The sequence below is a fragment of the Triticum urartu genome, chromosome 5 (assembly GCF_003073215.2).
Source record: "Triticum urartu cultivar G1812 chromosome 5, Tu2.1, whole genome shotgun sequence".
Classification (NCBI taxonomy): Eukaryota; Viridiplantae; Streptophyta; class Magnoliopsida; order Poales; family Poaceae; genus Triticum; species Triticum urartu.
The window spans coordinates 495,680,398-495,701,381 of record NC_053026.1 but is presented as its reverse complement, the minus strand read 5'-3'; the positions used below and the strand labels follow the sequence as shown (position 1 = coordinate 495,701,381).

General features: G+C 47.5%; 1 protein-coding gene across 1 annotated transcript; it reads right to left on the bottom strand.

Moving 5' to 3' along the window:
• Positions 1-14,959: 14,959 nt before the first annotated feature.
• Positions 14,960-16,894, bottom strand: LOC125510089 (serine carboxypeptidase-like 2). The gene has a single exon (XM_048675183.1). The coding sequence runs from the start codon at positions 16,600-16,602 to the stop codon at positions 15,178-15,180; it is 1,425 nt and encodes a 474-aa protein (XP_048531140.1). The 5' UTR covers positions 16,603-16,894; the 3' UTR covers positions 14,960-15,177.
• Between the last annotated feature and the right edge of the window lie 4,090 nt (positions 16,895-20,984).

Sequence of the window (20,984 nt, the reverse complement as noted above, 5' to 3'; positions counted from 1 at the left end):
ATGCCAGTGATTCGATCAAGCAGGGGGCTCCTAAGGTCGGGGAAGGCTCTGATACCAACTTGTAATGCCCTCGATGCGGCTATATCTCCCACGTGTCGAAGCACGACTTAGAGGCATAACCACATTGAAAGCAATGTCGCAAGTGAGGTAATCTTCACAACAACCCCTGTAATACATAAGGGAAGGAGATACATAGTTGGCTTACAATCGCCACTTCACACAATTACATGAATAAAGCATTACATCATCCAAATACACTCAAGGTCCGACTACGGAACCAAAATAAAAGAAGACTACCCCAAATGCTACACAGATCCCCGATCGTCCCAACTGGGCTCCACTACTGATCAACTGGAAAACGGAACAACATAAAGAACAAGATCTTCATCGAGCTCCTCCTTGAGCTTGGTTGCGTCACCTGCTCGGTAACACTGGCACCTGCAAACTGGTTTTGGAAGTATCTGTGAGTCACGGGGACTCAGCAATCTCACACCCTCACGATCAAGACTATTTAAGCTTATAGGAAGGGTAAAAGGTATGAGGTGGAGCTGCAGCAAGCGACTAGCATATATGGTGGCTACCATACGCAAATGAGAGCGAGAAGAGAAGGCAAAAGCACGGTCGAACAACTATGATCAAGAAGTGATCCTAGAACAACCTACGTCAAGCATTACTCCAACACCGTGTTCACTTCCCGGACTCCGATGAGAAGAGATCATCACGGTTACACACGCGGTTGATGTATTTTAATTAAGATAAACTTCAGGTTTTCTACAACCGGACATTAACAAATTCCCATCTGCCCATAATCACGGGCACGTCTTTCGAAAGTTCAAATCCCTGCAGGGGTGTCCCAACTTAGCCCATCACAAGCTCTCGTGGTCAACGAAGGATATTCCTTCTCCCAAGACAATCCGATCAGACTCGGCATCCCGGTTACAAGACATCCTCGACAATGGTAAAACAAGTCCAGCAACACCGCCCGAATGTGCCGACAAATCCCTATAGGAGCTGCACATATCTTGTTCTCAGGGCACACTCAGATGGGACATCCTACGAGTAAAACCAACCCTCAAGTTGCCCCAAGATGGCCCCACAGTCTACTCAGTCGGACCAACACTCAGAGGAGCACTGGCCCAGGGGGGTTTAAATAAAGATGACCCTTGAGTCTGCAGAACCCAAGGGAAAGAAAAGGCTAGGTGGCGAATGGTAAAACCAATGTTGGGCATTGCTGGAGGAGTTTTATTCAAGGCGAACTGTCAAGGGGTTCCCATTATAACCCAACCGTGTAAGGAACGCAAAATCCGGGAACATAACACCGATATAACGGAAACTAGGGCGGCAAGAGTGGAACAAAACACCAGACATAAGGCCGAGCCTTCCACCCTTTACCAAGTATATAGATGCATTAATTAAATAAGATATATTGTGATATCCCAACAAAATATCCATGTTCCAACAAGGAACCAACTCCAATCTTCGCCTGCAACTAACAACGCTATAAGAGGGGCTGAGCAAAGCGGTAACATAGCCAAACAACGGTTTGCTAGGACAAGCTGGGTTAGAGGCTTGGCTTAGCAACATGGGAGGCATGATATAGCAAGTGGTAGGTATTGCGGCATAGGCATAGCAATAGAGCGAGCAACTAGCAAGCAAAGATAGAAGTGATTTCAAGGGTATGGTCATCTTGCCTGAAATCCCGCAAGGAAGAAGAACGAGTCCATGAAGAAGACAAACGGACATAGTCGAACGGGTCCTCACAAACGCGACGTTAACGAAACCAACCCGAAGAAGCAACACCGGAAAGAAGCACACAACATAGTAAATAACCAACACATGAACATGGCATGATATGCGGGATGCGGTATGTGATGCATATGCATGATGTGCAAAGGAATGAGTGCCACTGGAAAGGTGAGGTGATTTCGGTCGAAATCGATATAAAGATCACCGGAATCGGATGCACGGTTTGGAAATGGCAAGCAAAACAAATATGGCACCGGTCTACGATAAACAGAAAGTAGCCATCTAAATGCATCAAGATAAATATGCTACAGCACTCAAACATAACAACAAAATACATGGCAGGGATCCACTCAAGAAGCTTAACAAAAGATGAACACTGAGCTACGGCTAATTCATCCATTAACAGGTTCAAATAAGTATGGCAAAAGTGCAAATGATAACAGGTTTCAGACTTAGTGAAATTAACACAAGTCTGGAATTTATCATCAGGAAGCACAGCTTAGAGCATGAAAACTACATGCTACAGGAACTTAACATGGCAAATCAAGGCATGGCATGAAGCTACTCTAAGCATATAACAAAAGTCCCTTAGTGACCATGAGCCAGAAGGGATCAAGAATACAATTGCAAGCATGTGTACAAAGCAAAAACATAAACAGATTCAGACTGAGTGAAAAACTGGAGCATGCAAAACAGTTAACAAGTAGGCATGTTTACGAGCTCGATGCACTCACTACATAGCATGGCATGACAAACTAAACATACACCCATCAAGAAGACATAGCATAGAAGCTAGACATGGCAAGAACAACAACATATCATGCACGGATCAATAGCAACTGAAGGAAATATGCCCTAGAGGCAATAATAAAGTTATTGTTTATTTCCTTATATCATGATAAATGTTTATTATTCATGCTAGAATTGTATTAACCGGAAACATAATACATGTGTGAATATATAGACAAACAGAGTGTCACTAGTATGCCTCTACTTGACTAGCTCGTTAATCAAAGATGGTTATGTTTCCTAACCATGAACAAAGAGTTGTTATTTGATTAAGGGATCACATCATTAGGTGAATGATCTGATTGACATGACCCATTCCATTAGCTTAGCACCCGATCGTTTAGTATGTTGCTATTGCTTTCTTCATGACTTATACATGTTCCTATGACTATGAGATTATGCAACTCCCGTTTTCCGGAGGAACATTTTGTGTGCTACCAAACGTCACAACGTAAATGGGTGATTATAAAGGTGCTCTAAAGGTGTCTCCAAAGGTACATGTTGGGTTGGCGTATTTCGAGATTAGGATTTGTCACTCCGATTGTCGGGGAGGTATCTCTGGGCCCTCTCGGTAATGCACATCACATAAGCCTTGCAAGCATTGCAACTAATGAGTTAGTTGCGAGATGATGTATTACGAAACGAGTAAAGAGACTTGCCGGTAACGAGATTGAACTAGGTATTGAGATACCGACGATCGAATCTCGGGCAAGTAACATACCGATGACAAATGGAACAACGTATGTTGTTATGCGGTCTGACCGATAAAGATCTTCGTAGAATATGTAGGAGCCAATATGAGCATCCAGGTTCCGCTATTGGTTATTGACCGGAGACATGTCTCGGTCATGTCTACATTGTTCTCGAACCCGTAGGGTCCGCACGCTTAAGGTTTCGATGACAGTTATATTATGAGTTTATGAGTTTTGATGTACCGAAGTTAGTTCGGAGTCCCAGATGTGATCACGGACATGACGAGGAGTCTCAAAATGGTCGAGACATAAAGATTGATATATTGGACGGCTATATTCAGACACCGGAAGTGTTCCGGGTGATTTCGGAGAAAACCGGAGAGCCAGAGGGTTACCGGAACCCCCCCAGGAGAAGTAATGGGCCATATGGGCCTTAGTGGAGAGAGAGAGGGGCAGCCAAAGGTGGGCCGCGCGCCTCCTCCCCCCTGGTCCGAATTGGACTAGGAGAGGGGGGGCGGCGCCCCCCTTTCCCTCTCCATCCCCACTTCCTTCCCCCTCCTAGTAGGAGTCCTACTCCTACAAGGAGGAGGACTCCTCCTTGGCGCGCCTATAGGGCCGGCCGGCCTCCTCCCCTTGATCCTTTATATACGGGGGCAGGGGGCACCCCTAGACACACAAGTTGATCCACGTGATCATATTCTTAGCCGTGTGCGGTGCCCCCTTCCACCATAGTCCTCGATAATATTGTAGCGGTGCTTAGGCGAAGCCCTGCGACGGTAGTGCATCAAGATCGTCAACACGCCATCGTGTTGACGGAACTCTTCCCCGACACTTTGCTGGATCGGATTCCGAGGATCGTCATCGAGCTGAACGTGTGCTAGAACTCGGAGGTGCCGTAGTTTCGGTGCTTGATCGGTCGGGCCGTGGAGACGTACGACTACATCAACCAAGTTAACGCTTCCATTGTCGATCTACAAGGGTATGTAGATCACACTCTCCCCCTCTCGCTGCTATGCATCACCATGATCTTGCGTGTGCGTAGGAATTTTTTTTGAAATTACTACGTTCCCCAACAGTGGCATCCGAGCCTAGGTTTTATATGTTGATGTTATATGCATGAGTAGAACACAAGTGAGTTGTGGGCGATATAAGTCATACTACTTACCAGCATGTCATACTTTGGTTCGGCGGTATTGTTGGACGAAGCGGCCCGGACCGACATTACGCGTACGCTTACGCGAGACTGGTTCTCCCGACGTGCTTTGCACATAGGTGGCTTGCGGGTGACAGTTTCTCCAACTTTAGTTGAACTGAGTGTGGCTACGCCCGGTCCTTGCGAAGGTTAAAACAGCACCAACTTGACAAACTATCGTTGTGGTTTTGATGCGTAGGTAAGTTTGGTTCTTGCTTAAGCCCGTAGCAGCCACGTAAAACTTGCAACAACAAAGTAGAGGACGTCTAACTTGTTTTTGCAGGGCATGTTGTGATGTGATATGGTCAAGACATGATGCTAAATTTTATTGTATGAGATGATCATGTTTTGTAACCGAGTTATCGGCAACTGGCAGGAGCCATATGGTTGTCGCTTTATTGTATGCAATGCAATCGCGCTGTAATGCTTTACTTTATCACTAAGTGGTAGCGATAGTCGTGGAAGCATAAGATTGGCGAGACGACAATGATGCTACGATGGAGATCAAGGTGTCGCGCCGGTGACGATGGTGATCACGACGGTGCTTCGAAGATGGAGATCACAAGCACAAGATGATGATGGCCATATCATATCACTTATATTGATTGCATGTGATGTTTATCTTTTATGCATCTTATCTTGCTTTGATTGACGGTAGCATTATAAGATGATCTCTCACTAATTATCAAGAAGTGTTCTCCCTGAGTATGCACCATTGCGAAAGTTCTTCGTGCTGAGACACCACGTGGTGATCGGGTGTGATAGGCTCTACGTTCAAATACAACGGGTGCAAAACAGTTGCACACGCGGAATACTCAGGTTATACTTGACGAGCCAAGCATATACAGATATGGCCTCGGAACACGGAGACCGAAAGGTCGAGCGTGAATCATATAGTAGATATGATCAACATAGTGATGTTCACCAATGAAACTACTCCATCTCACGTGATGATCGGACATGGTTTAGTTGATTTGGATCACGTAATCACTTAGAGGATTAGAGGGATGTCTATCTAAGTGGGAGTTCTTTAAGTAAATTAGTTGAACCTAAATTTATCATGAAACTTAGTACCTGATAGTATCTTGCTTGTTTATGCTTGATTGTAGATAGATGGCTCGTGCTGTTGTTCCGTTGAATTTTAATGCGTTCCTTGAGAAAGCAAAGTTGAAAGATGATGGTAGCAATTACACGGACTGGGTCCGTAACTTGAGGATTATCCTCATTGCTGCACAGAAGAATTACGTCCTGAAAGCACCGCTGGGTGCCAGGCCTGCTGCTGGAGCAACACCAGGTGTTATGAACATCTGGCAGAGCAAAGCTGATGACTACTCGATAGTTCAGTGTGCCATGCTTTACGGCTTAGAATCGGGACTTCAACGACGTTTTGAACATCATGGAGCATATGAGATGTTCCAGGAGTTGAAGTTAATATTTCAAGCAAATGCCCGGATTGAGAGATATGAAGTCTCCAATAAGTTCTATAGCTGCAAGATGGAGGAGAACAGTTCTGTTAGTGAGCATATACTCAAAATGTCTGGGTACAATAATCATCTGATTCAATTGGGAGTTAATCTTCCAGATGATTGCGTCATTGACAGAATTCTCCAATCACTGCCACCAAGCTACAAGAGCTTCGTGATGAACAATAATATGCAAGGGATGAATAAGACTATTCCCGAGCTCTTCGCAATGCTGAAAGCTGCGGAGGTAGAAATCAAGAAGGAGCATCAAGTGTTGATGGTCAACAAGACCACTAGTTTCAAGAAAAAGGGCAAAGGGAAGAAGAAGGGGAAATTCAAAAAGAACAGCAAGCAAGTTGCTACTCAAGAGAAGAAACCCAAACCTGGACCTAAGCCTCAAACTGAGTGCTTCTACTGCAAGCAGACTGGTCACTGGAAGCGGAACTGCCCCAAGTATTTGGCGGATAAGAAGGATGGCAAGGTGAACAAAGGTATATGTGATATACATGTTATTGATGTGTACCTTACTAATGCTCGCAGTAGCACCTGGGTATTTGATACTGGTTCTGTTGCTAATATTTGCAACTCGAAACAGGGACTACGGATTAAGCGAAGATTGGCTAAGGACGAGGTGACGATGCGCGTGGGAAACGGTTCCAAAGTCGATGTGATCGCAGTCAGCACGCTACCTCTACATCTACCTTCGGGATTAATATTAGACCTAAATAATTGTTATTTGGTGCCAGCGTTAAACATGAACATTATATCTGGATCTTGTTTGATGCGAGACGGTTATTCATTTAAATCTGAGAATAATGGTTGTTCTATTTATATGAGTAATATCTTTTATGGTCATGCACCCTTAAAGAGTGGTGTATTTTTATTTAATCTCGATAGTAGTGACACACATATTCATAGTGTTGAAGCCAAAAGATGCAGAGTTGATAATGATAGTGCAACTTATTTGTGGCACTGCCGTTTAGGTCATATCGGTGTAAAGCGCATGAAGAAACTCCATACTGATGGACTTTTGGAACCACTTGATTATGAATCACTTGGTACTTGCGAACCGTGCCTCATGGGCAAGATGACTAAAACACCGTTCTCCGGTACTATGGAGAGAGCAACAGATTTGTTGGAAATCATACATACAGATGTATGTGGTCCGATGAATATTGAGGCTCGTGGCGAATATCGTTATTTTCTCACCTTCACAGATGACTTAAGCAGATATGGGTATATCTACTTAATGAAACACAAGTCTGAAACATTTGAAAAGTTCAAAGAATTTCAGAGTGAAGTAGAAAATCATCGTAACAAGAAAATAAAATTCCTACGATCTGATCGTGGAGGAGAATATTTGAGTTACGAGTTTGGTGTACATTTGAAAAATTGTGGAATAGTTTCGCAACTCACGCCACCCGGAACACCACAGCGTAATGGTGTGTCCGAACATCGTAATCATACTTTACTAGATATGGTGCGATCTATGATGTCTCTTACTGATTTACCGCTATCGTTTTGGGGATACGGTCTAGAGACGGCCGCATTCACGTTAAATAGGGCACCATCAAAATCTGTTGAGACGACGCCTTATGAACTGTGGTTTGGCAAGAAACCAAAGTTGTCGTTTCTGAAAGTTTGGGGCTGCGATGCTTATGTGAAAAAGCTTCAACCTGATAAGCTCGAACCCAAATCGGAGAAATGTGTCTTCATAGGATATCCAAAGGAAACTATTGGATACACCTTCTATCACAGATCCGAAGGCAATACTTTTGTTGCTAAATTCGGAAACTTTCTGGAGAAGGAGTTTCTCTCGAAAGAAGTGAGTGGGAGGAAAGTAGAACTTGACGAGGTAACTATACCTGCTCCCTTATTGGAAAGTAGTGCATCACAGAAAACTGTTTCAGTGACACCTACACCAGTTAGTGAGGAAGCTAATGATGATGATCATGAAACTTCAGAACAAGATACTACTGAACCTCGTAGATCAACTAGAGTGAGATCCGCGCCAGAGTGGTACGGTAATCCTGTTCTGGAAGTCATGCTACTAGATCATGATGAACCTACGAACTATGAAGAAGCGATGGTGAGCCCAGATTCCGCAAAATGGCTTAAAGCCATGAAATCTGAGATGGGATCCATGTATGAGAACAAAGTATGGGCTTTGGTTGACTTGCCCGATGATCGGCAAGCAATTGAGAATAAATGGATCTTAAAGAAGAAGACTAACGCTGACAGTAATATTACTGTCTACAAAGCTTGACTTGTCGCAAAAGGTTTTCGGCAAGTTCAAGGGATTGACTACGATGAGACCTTCTCACCCGTAGCGATGCTTAAGTCTGTCCGAATCATGTTAACAATTGCCGCATTTTATGATTATGAAATTTGGCAGATGGATGTCAAAACTGCATTCCTGAATGAATTTCTGGAAGAAGGGTTGCATATGATGCAACCAGAAGGTTTTGTCGATCCAAAGGGAGCTAACAAAGTGTGCAAGCTCCAGCGATCCATTTATGGACTGGTGCAAGCCTCTCGGAGTTGGAATAAACGCTTTGATAGTGTGATCAAAGCATTTGGTTTTATACAGACTTTTGGAGAAGCCTGTATTTACAAGAAAGTGAGTGGGAGCTCTGTAGCATTTCTGATATCATATGTGGATGACATATTACTAATTGGAAATGATATAGAATTTCTGGATAGCATAAAGGGATACTTGAATAAGAGTTTTTCAATGAAAGACCTCGGTGAAGCTGCTTACATATTAGGCATTAAGATCTATAGAGATAGATCAAGACGCTTAATTGGACTTTCACAAAGCACATACCTTGACAAAGTTTTGAAGAAGTTCAAAATGGATCAAGCAAAGAAAGGGTTCTTGCCTGTGTTACAAGGTGTGAAGTTGAGTAAGACTCAATGCCCGACCACTGCAGAAGATAGAGAGAAAATGAAAGATGTTCCCTATGCTTCAGCCATAAGCTCTATCATGTATGCAATGTTGTGTACCAGACCTGATGTGTGCCTTGCTATAAGTCTAGCAGGGAGGTACCAAAGTGATCCAGGACTGGATCACTGGACAGCGGTCAAGAACATCCTGAAATACCTGAAAAGGACTAAGGATATGTTTCTCATATATGGAGGTGACAAAGAGCTCATCGTAAAAGGTTACGTTGATGCAAGCTTTGACACTGATTCGGACGATTCTAAATCGCAAACCGGATACGTGTTTACATTAAACGGTGGAGCTGTCAGTTGGTGCAGTTCTAAACAAAGCGTTGTAGCGGGATCTACATGTGAAGCAGAGTACATAGCTGCTTCGAAAGCAGCAAATGAAGGAGTCTGGATGAAGGAGTTCATATCCGATCTAGGTGTCATACCTAGTGTATCGGGTCCAATGAAAATCTTTTCTGACAATACTGGTGCAATTGCCTTGGCAAAGGAATCCAGATTTCACAAGAGAACCAAGCACATCAAGAGACACTTCAATTCCATCCGGGATCTAGTCCAGGTGGGAGACATAGAGATTTGCAAGATACATACGGATCTGAATGTTGCAGACCCGTTGACTAAGCCTCTTCCACGAGCAAAACATGATCAGCACCAAGGCTCCATGGGTGTTAGAATCATTACTGTGTAATCTAGATTATTGACTCTAGTGCAAGTGGGAGACTGAAGGAAATATGCCCTAGAGGCAATAATAAAGTTATTGTTTATTTCCTTATATCATGATAAATGTTTATTATTCATGCTAGAATTTTATTAACCGGAAACATAATACATGTGTGAATATATAGACAAACAGAGTGTCACTAGTATGCCTCTACTTGACTAGCTCGTTAATCAAAGATGGTTATGTTTCCTAACCATGAACAAAGAGTTGTTATTTGATTAATGGGATCACATCATTAGGTGAATGATCTGATTGACATGACCCATTCCATTAGCTTAGCACCCGATCGTTTAGTATGTTGCTATTGCTTTCTTCATGACTTATACATGTTCCTATGACTATGAGATTATGCAACTCCCGTTTGCCGGAGGAACACTTTGTGTGCTACCAAACGTCACAACGTAAATGGGTGATTATAAAGGTGCTCTACAGGTGTCTCCAAAGGTACATGTTGGGTTGGCGTATTTCGAGATTAGGATTTGTCACTCCGATTGTCGAAGAGGTATCTCTGGGCCCTCTCGATAATGCACATCACATAAGCCTTGCAAGCATTGCAACTAATGAGTTAGTTGCGAGATGATGTATTACGAAATGAGTAAAGAGACTTGCCAATAACGAGATTGAACTAGGTATTGAGATACCGACGATCGAATCTAGGGCAAGTAACATACTGATGACAAAGGGAACAACGTATGTTGTTATGCGGTCTGACCGATAAAGATCTTCGTAGAATATGTAGGAGCCAATATGAGCATACAGGTTCCGCTATTGGTTATTGACCGGAGACATGTCTCGGTCATGTCTACATTGTTCTCGAACCCGTAGGGTCCGCACGCTTAAGGTTTCGATGACAGTTATATTATGAGTTTATGAGTTTTGATGTACCGAAGTTAGTTCGGAGTCCCGGATGTGATCACGGACATGACGTGGATTCTCGAAATGGTCGAGACATAAAGATTGATATATTGGACGGCTATATTCGGACACCGGAAGTGTTCCGGGTGATTTCGGAGAAAACCGGAGAGCCGGAGGGTTACCGGAACCCCCCGGGAGAAGTAATGGGCCATATGGGCCTTAGTGGAGAGAGAGAGGGGCAGCCAAAGGTGGGCTGCGCGCCTCCTCCCCCTGGTCCGAATTGGACTAAGAGAGGGGGGCGGCGCCCCCCTTTCCCTCTCCCTCCCCACTTCCTTCCCCCTCCTAGTAGGAGTCCTACTCCTACTAGGAGGAGGACTCCTCCTTGGCGCGCCTATAGGGCCGGCCGGCCTCCTCCCCTTGCTCCTTTATATACGGGGGCAGGGGGCACCCCTAGACACACAAGTTGATCCACGTGATCATATTCTTAGCCGTGTGCGGTGCCCCCTTCCACCATAGTCCTCGATAATATTGTAGCGGTGCTTAGGCGAAGCCCTGCGACGGTAGTGCATCAAGATCGTCACCACGCCGTCGTGCTGACGGAACTCTTCCCCGACACTTTGCTGGATCGGAGTCCGGGGATCGTCATTGAGCTGAACGTGTGCTAGAACTCGGAGGTGCCGTAGTTTCGGTGCTTGATCGGTCGGGCCGTGGAGACGTACGACTACATCAACCAAGTTAACACTTTCGTTGTCGATCTACAAGGGTACATAGATCACACTCTCCCCCTCTCGTTGCTATGCATCACCATGATCTTACGTGTGCGTAGGAATTTTTTTTGTAATTACTACGTTCCCCAATAGCAACATCCTCGGCAAAATCGCTAAACATGTCAACAATCTGTCAGGATCATTCTATAGCAAAAGTAGAGCTCGATTGACTCAAGCTAGGGTGCTCCTTAATTGCAAACAGAGACATGGATGGATAGAGCACCACAATATTAACAAAACATCCTTACTAATCATCCTCAAAAGAGGCACGCATCCCTAGGAAACAACATGAACATATGGCATAACAACAAAATCAAGACAAGGACTTAGAGAAATTCGAAGTCCCTGAAATCAGCATCAACGATTACGCTACTTTGCAAGCTTATTCTAGTCACCACAAACATCACAAAAATACATGGCATACACCCCTGTAAAGATGGCATGGCATATAACAAAACACATGTAGAGCTCAGGATCATAGCATGCACACAATAATCATGGCAAAAATGACAAAAGGCCATTTGCTGAAACAGATCTGACATAATCATCACATAGCCCTCTTCCAACAGCATTTCGGGCATCAAGATGAGCTCAAATGAAAATTATGCAATGAGATGAAAGGATGTACTCGCCGAGGCGAACATTTTGATATGCTACACGCACGAATCGGAGCTACGGATGCGGAGTTATGGCATGTCAAAGATGCCCAAAATACTGGGGACTTAGTGAAAAATTATACCCTCCGAGAAGTGGATGGGGAGAAGCGGGACGAGACGATCTGGGACGGGCGGCGACGCGTTTGGTTCGTGCACCCGATGGATCTGATCCACCCGGGCCGGATCTAGCCGGTGTGAACTCCGGCGACGCAGGCGATTCCGGCGAGGGGGCGGAGCTGGGCGGCGGAGCAAGGAGGAGCTCGGCCATGGCGGGCGGCGAGCCTGGCCAAGCGGCGGAGCACCCGCGGGGCATGGCGGCGACCAGGGCCGGAGCAGGGCGGCGTGGCGCGCCTTGGGCAGTGGCGGCGCGGCGTCATGCTGGGTTGGCGGCGGGGCGAGCTCGCCGACGAGCGCAGGCACGACGGCGGAGAAAAGGAGGCGGCGGCGGAGGGAGGCTCCGTGGCGTCCGGCAGCGAGGGAAGGCGCTGGCCGGCGGAAGCCGAGGCGGCGGCAGGGAACTCCGGCGAAGGAGCGGCGGGGCGCGGGTCTCCTCGGGCCCGGCGCGGCCCGGGGTGGGCCGGAGATGGGCTCCGCGGGCCTAGCGGCGCGGGGACGGCGGCGGAGGCAGGTGGCGGCTTCTGATTCGCTGAGGGGCGGTGCGGACATGTCCGGCGGCGGGGTGGACATGTCCGTCGGCGGGATGGACATGTCCGTCGGCGGGAGGAGGACGAAGTTAGGGTTTGCACCGCGAATTTCGGAGGGGATCACATATTTATAGGTAGAGGGAGCTAGGAGAGTCCAAATGAGGTGCGGTTTGCGGCCACGCGATCGTGATCGAAAGATCTATATGATGGAGGAGGTTTAGGTGGGTTTTGGGCCACTTTGGAGGGGTGTTGGGCTGCAACACACACGAGGCCTTTTCCGTTCCTCGGTTAACCGTTGAAGTATCAAACGAAGTCCAAATGGTACGAAACTTGACAGGCGGTCTACCGGTAGTAAACCAAGGCCACATGACAAGTCTCAGTCCAATCCAAAATGTTTAACACCCGCACACGAAAAGAGGTAGAAAGGGACACCGGATGACATAGGAGCGCTGGATTACAAAACGGACAACGAGGAAAATGCTCGGATGCATGAGACGAACATGTATGCAAATGAAATGCACATGATGACATGATATGACATGCATGACACGCAAGCAATGACACGACAACAACAGCGAATAACTGGAGGACACCTGGCACATCGGTCTCGGGGCGTTACAGCGCTGGTCTTGGCGCGAGGAGGCCCCGGGCTCCCCTCGTCAGATCTGAGGCGTTCTGCTCCGCTCGTGACGCATGACCTCCGGCCGGCCTGGATCTCCGGCGTGCACGTGCCTGCTGATGCTGTGGCTGGTTCGGAGGTGGCGGCAGGGTGCTTGGTCGGGGGAAACCCTTGGCCGTCGGTTGCGGTCACGGCATCGATGGCGTCCCGGACGCCATTCCCTCCTTGGTGGCGGCGCCGAGGCTCAACTTCCCCTACCTCCCCCCTTCCCCTGCGCCCGGGTGAAAACCCTACACCGGTGGCTAAGCGGCGGCGGCGCCACAGCGTCGTCACCTTCTTGAAGGCGCCGACTTTGGCATGGGGATGTTGGGCGTGTATGGCGAGCTTGTCTGGTTCCTGGTGGCGGCCCGTCCGACCGTGTCTCCGATGGGGACCTCGCCCTTCCTTACCTTGTACCTGCCGTGGTGGGGCAGTACTTCATCTCACACATTGATGGCTGCGGAGATCGGCGGCATGGCGCTATGGAGGCTCGGCGTCCGATGCGCGGAGATGGACTCGCGCAGGAGGAGGTAGTTGTCTGGCGTCATGGTGACGTCGATGGCAGAGTGGCCAGACAAGGTAGAAGCCTCAATATTATCTGAAGACGGACCTGTGGAAGATGGCTGCGACGACACATGAGTGCGTCTGACCGGATTGTGCCCCAGACCCGGTATGTGGCTCGGCTGGGGCTTCCGGCTTTTGATGTTAGGTTTAGGTGAGTGGTTTGGGTAGTGGCCCAGCTAGCATCCCTTCATCATATGGATAGGAGTAGCGGCATATGTTGCCAAGATGGTGGATTCAGGTATATTGTTTGTAGTACTTTGTAAGGTCCTCGAGAATAATCAATAAAGTGGCCGTATGCATCTCCCAGATGCAGAGGCCGGGGGTCATCCTCCTTTTCCAAAAAAAATCTATCCGGAGAGCTCAAACCTAGGTAAAAACTCATGTCCTCGTTACCATCATCTCCAAACTCTTAGTTCGAGACCCGTTACCCGAGAGATCTGCCGGATTTAGCTCTGTCACCTGGCCGCACAAGCTCTAGGCCGAAGCCCTCCATGTCAGCGTATGGACACGAGCAATGATGAGGCTTCACACGTACCCACACCAGGCCGAGCACCCCATCAGCGTGTGTTTCGTCCATATATATCACCTCCGCCGAGCGTCGAGATCCGTTGTCAGGTCGCTTACCCTGTTACCCACATGTTCGCGGGAGAAACCAGACGCTGACGAGGGCCCCCGCCGCTATTGTCGACCGCACGAGCTTTTGCTAACGGCAGTTGGAAGGAAGGAGGGACTGGGAGGGGGAGGTTGTGCTAGAGGGAGGCGATGTCGCCCGAGTTGCCTGGGGGGGGGGGGGGGGGGGGGGGGGAGTAACACTCTCTTTAGGCCTTGAGTGTTCGAAATGGGCAATGGATTATCCTGCTCAAGTGTCACGTAAAACTTTTTTTTTTGTGAGGGAAGTGTCACGTAAAACTTAGGGCCATTAATGCAATAGAACCATTTTTCATTAGTACAAACAATGGTGGACATATCCTGAAAATTTTGCTCGCTTCAGTTGAATCCAACAAACAATTCCAATAAGTTGGAGAACAAGGGGAAGAAGAAGTCACCTTCGTCTTCGTCGCTGTTGCACACCATCATAATCTGCTATGTCATCCCGGTTTATCGGTTCATTCATACCCATCCGGTCACGGGAACGCAAGTACGAGAAGAGAATGGGGTTGCTCACTCTTTCGTCTCATGGCTCGTCTGTTTTCGCTAACTGACTGTATGTAGACGTACGTACTAGGTACGTGGTCTCGACCCCATGCATGGAAAGACTCCATGGAACTCTCCAGGTTTTTCTGACTTTTATTTATGTCTTCGTCCTCTCGTGCGCTGGTGCGCATGGCACTTCAATCAATAGTACGACACCGTACATGAAATGATGTGAACAGCTAGCCCTGGTCCAAATCGAATTATACATACGGTACACTCATTTGTACTCGTAGGCAGTATATAGTACTCCGAGCGATGGCAACGGAGTGGTGAGCCGGATCAGAGGCTCAGAGCCTGCCGTCGGCGGAGGTCCACCTGTCGAGCATGGCGAGGCACTCCTTGGGGCGGTACTCGGGCGCGGTGTGGCCGCCGCCCTTGACGGTGGCGAAGGTGAGGTTGTGGGCGTACTCCGTCGTGAAGCCCGCGACCTGCCGGTTGGCGTACCACGGCCGCCACGGCGCCACCGCGGGGTACCCTAGCGTCCGGATCCACGCCTGCGTGCCCACGAAGGTCATGTCCATGTCGTGGTCGCCGTTGTACACCAGCGCCCGGTAGCCGCGCCGCGTCAGGTTGGTGTGGTAGGGCACGGTGCTGGCCACGTCGTGCCGGAAGTGCGTCAGCGTCACGCACCGGCTCCACGCGCCGACCGACCCCTCCCGGATGCCCAGCGTCGCCCTCACCTCCGCGTCGTCCGCCCAGGCGTACGACAGCCGGTACCCGTTGTCCCGGCACTCCACCGGGAGCGCCAGCCGGTCCGCCTCCTGCACCAGCAGCCTCGCCGACCGTCTCCTCGTGCCCGTGGAGAGGATGCTGCTGATCGGGGTCGGAGGGCGCAGCGCCAGCCCGCACATGGGCTCGAGGATGTGCACCGGGTTGACGGCGAAGGTGGCCATGGTGATCGCCATCAGCGCGTTGGCGCACTGCGCGTTCCGGGGCGTCGTCACGAAGTCCCCGCCGCAGCTACCCTTCGCCGCCTCGTAGAGCTCGTCGGAGATGAGCCCCATGCCGTGCATGAAGGGGATCTTGCCGCCGGAGTCGTACTTGTCGTCGGTGCCGGCGTTGCCCACCAGGTAGCCCTTGAGGTTCAGGCCTCCCTTATCCGGCTGGTCGGCGATCTCGAGCGCGGCCACGGGGACGGTGTACCCGGAGTAGGAGTCGCCGCCGATGTAGAGCGGGTTGGAGGCGAACTCAGGATGATCCGCGATCCACCGCTGCAGGAAGACCCGGAGGTGCGTGCCGGTGCCGGTGAGGCTGACGTCGAGGCCCTCCTCCTCGCGCGCGTAGGAGAAGCCGGTGCCGACGGGCGCGTCGAGGAAGATGACGTTGCTGACCCGGGTCCACGAGTCCTCGAAGTAGACGAGGCGCGGGAAGCCCTCGGTGTACCCCGCCACGTCGAACTTGAGGGGCCCGATCTCGAAGAGGAGCCCGGAGAGCGCGGAGCAGCCGGGGCCGCCGGTGATCCAGAGGATGAGCGGGTCCTCCCGCGGGCTGCGCTCCGACTGGATGAAGTAGTAGAAGAGCTCGGCGCCGTGCGCCTCGTCCACCTCCACGTACCCGGTCTCCAGGGCGAAGGGCAGCGGGCCGTCGAACCCCTTGACGTGCGTGATAGTGTTCCTCTCCTTCCCCGCCGCCGCCGCCGCGTGGCCGTGGCCGGCGGTGACCACGAGGAGCAGCAGCAGCAGCAGCTTGGCCATGCCCATGCACATGTCCATCTCGAAGCAAATCAGCTGGACAGCGGCGCTAGTGTGCGGAGGAGTGGAGGCAGCTAGTATGTTGCAGCGTGCGAGTGCAAGTGGCGACGCCGTCCGTCCAGATGTAACAAATCTGCCGGCGTGAGCGTGAGGACCTAAGTGGGTCTTATCGAGATGAACGGCGCGCACACGACATATGTACGAGAGGTGCGGTGCGGTCACTGATCACGTAAGCTACTTGGCTGGTTTCCGGAGAGCCCGATCAACAACCTCGATCGACAATTCATAGTACGTCCGCTTGCCCGAACGGTGATGAGAAGTAACCTCGCGACCGCGACAGCATACTACGCCCCGCAATTTTCTCCGTATGATTCCAAAGATGCGATCCTGACCGTTTAAAAACACTTCACTTCCCCCGCCATATTCTAATTAAGTTTAGTCTCTCTCTCTCTTTTTTTTTGCGGGTGAAATTAAGTTTAGTCTCTCGACTCGTCATCTTCTTTTTTGCGAGTGTCGGCTCATCTATTGTATTATTCACCTGCAGAGTGCAGAGTGTAAAAACCGTTTGGATTTTTGGCCCTATGTTCAGACTGAAAACAGTTTGATACAGAGAACCAAATAGTAATAATTGGATGGTTAGAAGAACTCCAATAGCTCTCCAACCCTTCGCGTAAATGTCGTTTTACTGGATGTCCGTGTAATTTAGGATAAGTTGTCTCACAGCTATTTTTCTCAGTTCCGCTCTCTAAAGTCATTTTTTCTATTTTCCTTTAAACAAGCATACAAATGGCCTAGGGCCCGCGTCAGTGACAGGGGCGAGCAACGACGCGGCTTGGGGAGGCACGATGGTGAGTGGTGGTGCAGGGCGGCGCGTATCAGCGGTGGTTCGGCGAGTGGTGTCGCGTTGCGGCGGCGACACGGCATCGGGACGAGGCTCGCACCCTAAACTTTCAGGCGGTTTTCTGCCCGCCTAAATATCTGGAAAGGGCCATCTTTTCGCGAAGCTGAGAGAAGTTGGGGCAGGATCCCCTAAAAACAGGGGTTTACGGGATCTCTTGTAGGGCAATTTTTGCCTCAACTTCCCGATAGTTTTTCTTACAAATAGAAAAGCTATTGGAGTTGCTCTTAGAAGGGCGGTCGTACCCCGGGCTATCAGGGGTCAAACCTCAGGTAATGCACATTAATTTATTTTCACCTAAAGGCAATGTCCTTGTCAATAGCTAGAGTATGTGGTGACTTCATCAATTCTGAAGCTCCACAACTCCGCCCCCATCCTCCTCGGCAGGTGTTGTGTGTTGTGTGAGTGTATGCATGTGTGAATCTACCTTGTAACTCCTTGGTGTTTCTAAAAAAACACTGATGCATATGATCGTCTAGTCAACAAGATGAGTTAAGAAACTCAGCAAACGAGGAAAAGATTGATAATTTTCTTTGTCAAAAACAAAGATAATTGAAAAGAAAACTAGGGGGAAAATCCTTTGTGGAAAACTAAGATAATTTGAAATGGAAACTAGGAAAAGGTCATTTAAAAAAATCTATGCGACCAAAAACAAGAAACCAGTTTTGTACAAAACTGCAAGCTTACAGAAGGATATTTTGACTTGAAATTGATAAGAAACATCTATATTGATAAGATGTTAAGAAAAATGTGGAACAAAAAGATTCTAAAAGTTTTGAGAACTTTTAAAAATAAAAAGTTGCTTATATCTAGTCCGATGTTCAAACTAAAAATAGTATGATAATATCACGACGCCATGAGTTGTGAAACTAGGGCAAATGAAGTAGAAAAGAAACAAAAGAATGAAATATTGAAAAAGAAATCTTTTGTCGAAAACTTAACTAACTCAAAAAGAAAACAATGAAAACTGATGTTAAAATTTATAAATATATGGAAACAAAAACAAGAAACTAATCGTAAACAAATGTATAAAATTATAGAAAAAGGATACTTTAAAACTAAAATTGTCTAGGAACATCTATAAACATATCAAAATTTCAAAAAGTTTTAGATAATGAGGAATATTCCAAAATACGAGTACAAATGTAAAAAGAAATGTCTACATGGATTGTTTTTGTCTAATTCAATTCTTTTTTAGAATATACGTGTGTTAGGCACAAATTCCTAGGAGATCATTACAATCTCTTATACTTCCTACAAAGTTAGTACAAAGTTGGGTCATCTATTTTGAAACAGATTGAGTATATTTTAGCTCCTTATTAGTCTTCAAGTATCTTGTTTTCCCAACATTTTGTTGGCTAATTGTATGTCTTTTGCGTGAACATGCGGCTGCGACCTCGTCGTCAAAAGGAAAAATAATTGGGTAATTGACCAACTTCTAGGCATTTGTTAATGTCTTCAGAAACAAGAATGGCCAATGCAGAGTTGGGACACCAAGCCAATAAGTTGAGAGCCTGCTGGCTACTACCAACCTCAGTGAACAAAAACGGAATTATAACAAGATGTTTAACGTGAGAGAGGGGTGGGGGAAACAATGCTTTCTTATTTGTGTACACTCATATGGAGCATCTGTCCTACAATGGGAAAAGGAAGGAGAAAATTGTTTGTTTGGTTCTGTCGAGAGGAGTAGAGAGAAGCGTGGGGACAACAAATTGTATACGGCCGGCGGGGTGGGTGATGAAAACTAGGAGCGAGAGATCGTTCGACGGCGACCGGGATATGCATGTATGGCCAGGGACAGGGTCAATCAACAGATGTTGCAGGACGTAGTGCATTTGTTTTGGCTTCTCCGCTTGTCCTTTACTCCTTCCTAGGCACTAGGACGCGTACTCTGCCTAAACGGCACCGCTAGCATATGTTCGTCGGATAGCTAGCTAGCGCCACTGGTGGATGGACAGAGAGGTTCGCGTTCCGTATCCATCACTGCCATCTCCTGCCGAGCTACCTACCGGCTACCGAGACCTTTCGAAACTTGGAAAAATCATGGAGCGGATCACTTCTAGAATCCTGGCGATAGACGATTTTTAGTACTCCTTTCGTCTCATAATATAAAAGTGTTTTTTATACTATCATAATATTAAAAATGTGCGCCTAGATATAAATTGACTGAGATTTAACCAAGTCTCAATCAAATGACATAACATGCAAGAGAAAAAAAACTGAAGAAAAAATTTACACAGATCTCGATATAAAATCTTATGGATACACATTGACTGAGACTTGACGAAGTTTCAGTCGACTAATATTAGCAAGACTGATATAAAAAAACACTTTTGTATTATGAAACGGAGAGAATACACTAGTGAAGCATCCGGACTCGGAGGATTGAGATGTCAACAGAGATATGATGCCATATTTCCCGCAAAAAAAAAAGAGATATGATGCCATATGAAGAGGCAGAGCGTTGGCATGCTAAGAGGCGACACATCCAACAAATGAATAAGCCCCCTCAAAAAGAAAATGAATGAGCATCCTTGATATGCGAATGTTAATACGGACGTGTGGCAGGAAAACTACGTGGCAAGGTAAGGGTGGCACGGACTAGAGAGAAGTTTATCTAACACCATCGTTAATTGGATATTTTAGTGAAGATACCACAAGCATAATCTTTTTCAATAAAATCGTCACATAATAAATCAACAAAACCTAAAGTCGTTTCAGTTACCCTTCTAACTTACTCCCTCTTCTAAATACAAGTCTTTTTTAAAGATTTCCAGATTATATGCGGATGTATAACTTACTCCCTCTTCTAAATACAAGTCTTTTTAAAGATTTCCATACTATATGCCGATGTATATAGATGTACTCCCTTCGTTCCGACGCAGGTATGGATGTATCTAGATGCATTTTAGCATTTTAGTTCTAAATACATTCATTTCTACGACGAGTAATTTGGAACGGAGGGAGTATTTTATAGCATACATTCACTCATTTTGCTTCATATGTAATCCATATTGGAATCAATCTTGAAAAAGACACAGATGGAGTGCCTACTTTAAGTGCATCTTCCCCCGCCTCAAAGGACGCCCCCCAAGACAACTTTTTAGGCTCGGACTAGGCTTTTTGCCGAAAAACGGCCCAGTCACGCCCCCAGGGCGTCGAAATAGCGGCGGCAAACCCAAGCGAAACCCAGCGCGTTGGGGGGCTCTTGGGGGCGCCGGTGGAAGTTTCAGCGAATCGTATCACCTCACATGTCCTTTTTTTGGCTCACTTAATCATTTCCCTCACAAACTTTTGGTTGGGGTGAGGTATGGCTGAAAAGATGCCTCCCCATGCACCCCTATTTCGCCGGATGAAGCATTTTGGCCCCCAAGACACAAACTTTTTTGCTTTGGTGGTATTCTTGGGGGCTCCAACGGCTAGAGATGCTCTAAGTACATACGGCCCAAAGAAAGGCAGCTATGATACAAATGAGTAAGATTTGTGTTGTTTTCTGGATCGCATC

Excerpts from the sequence above, each read along its gene's own strand:
- LOC125510089 (XM_048675183.1), bottom strand. The coding sequence starts at position 16,602 with ATGGACATGTGCATGGGCATGGCCAAGCTGCTGCTGCTGCTGCTCCTC.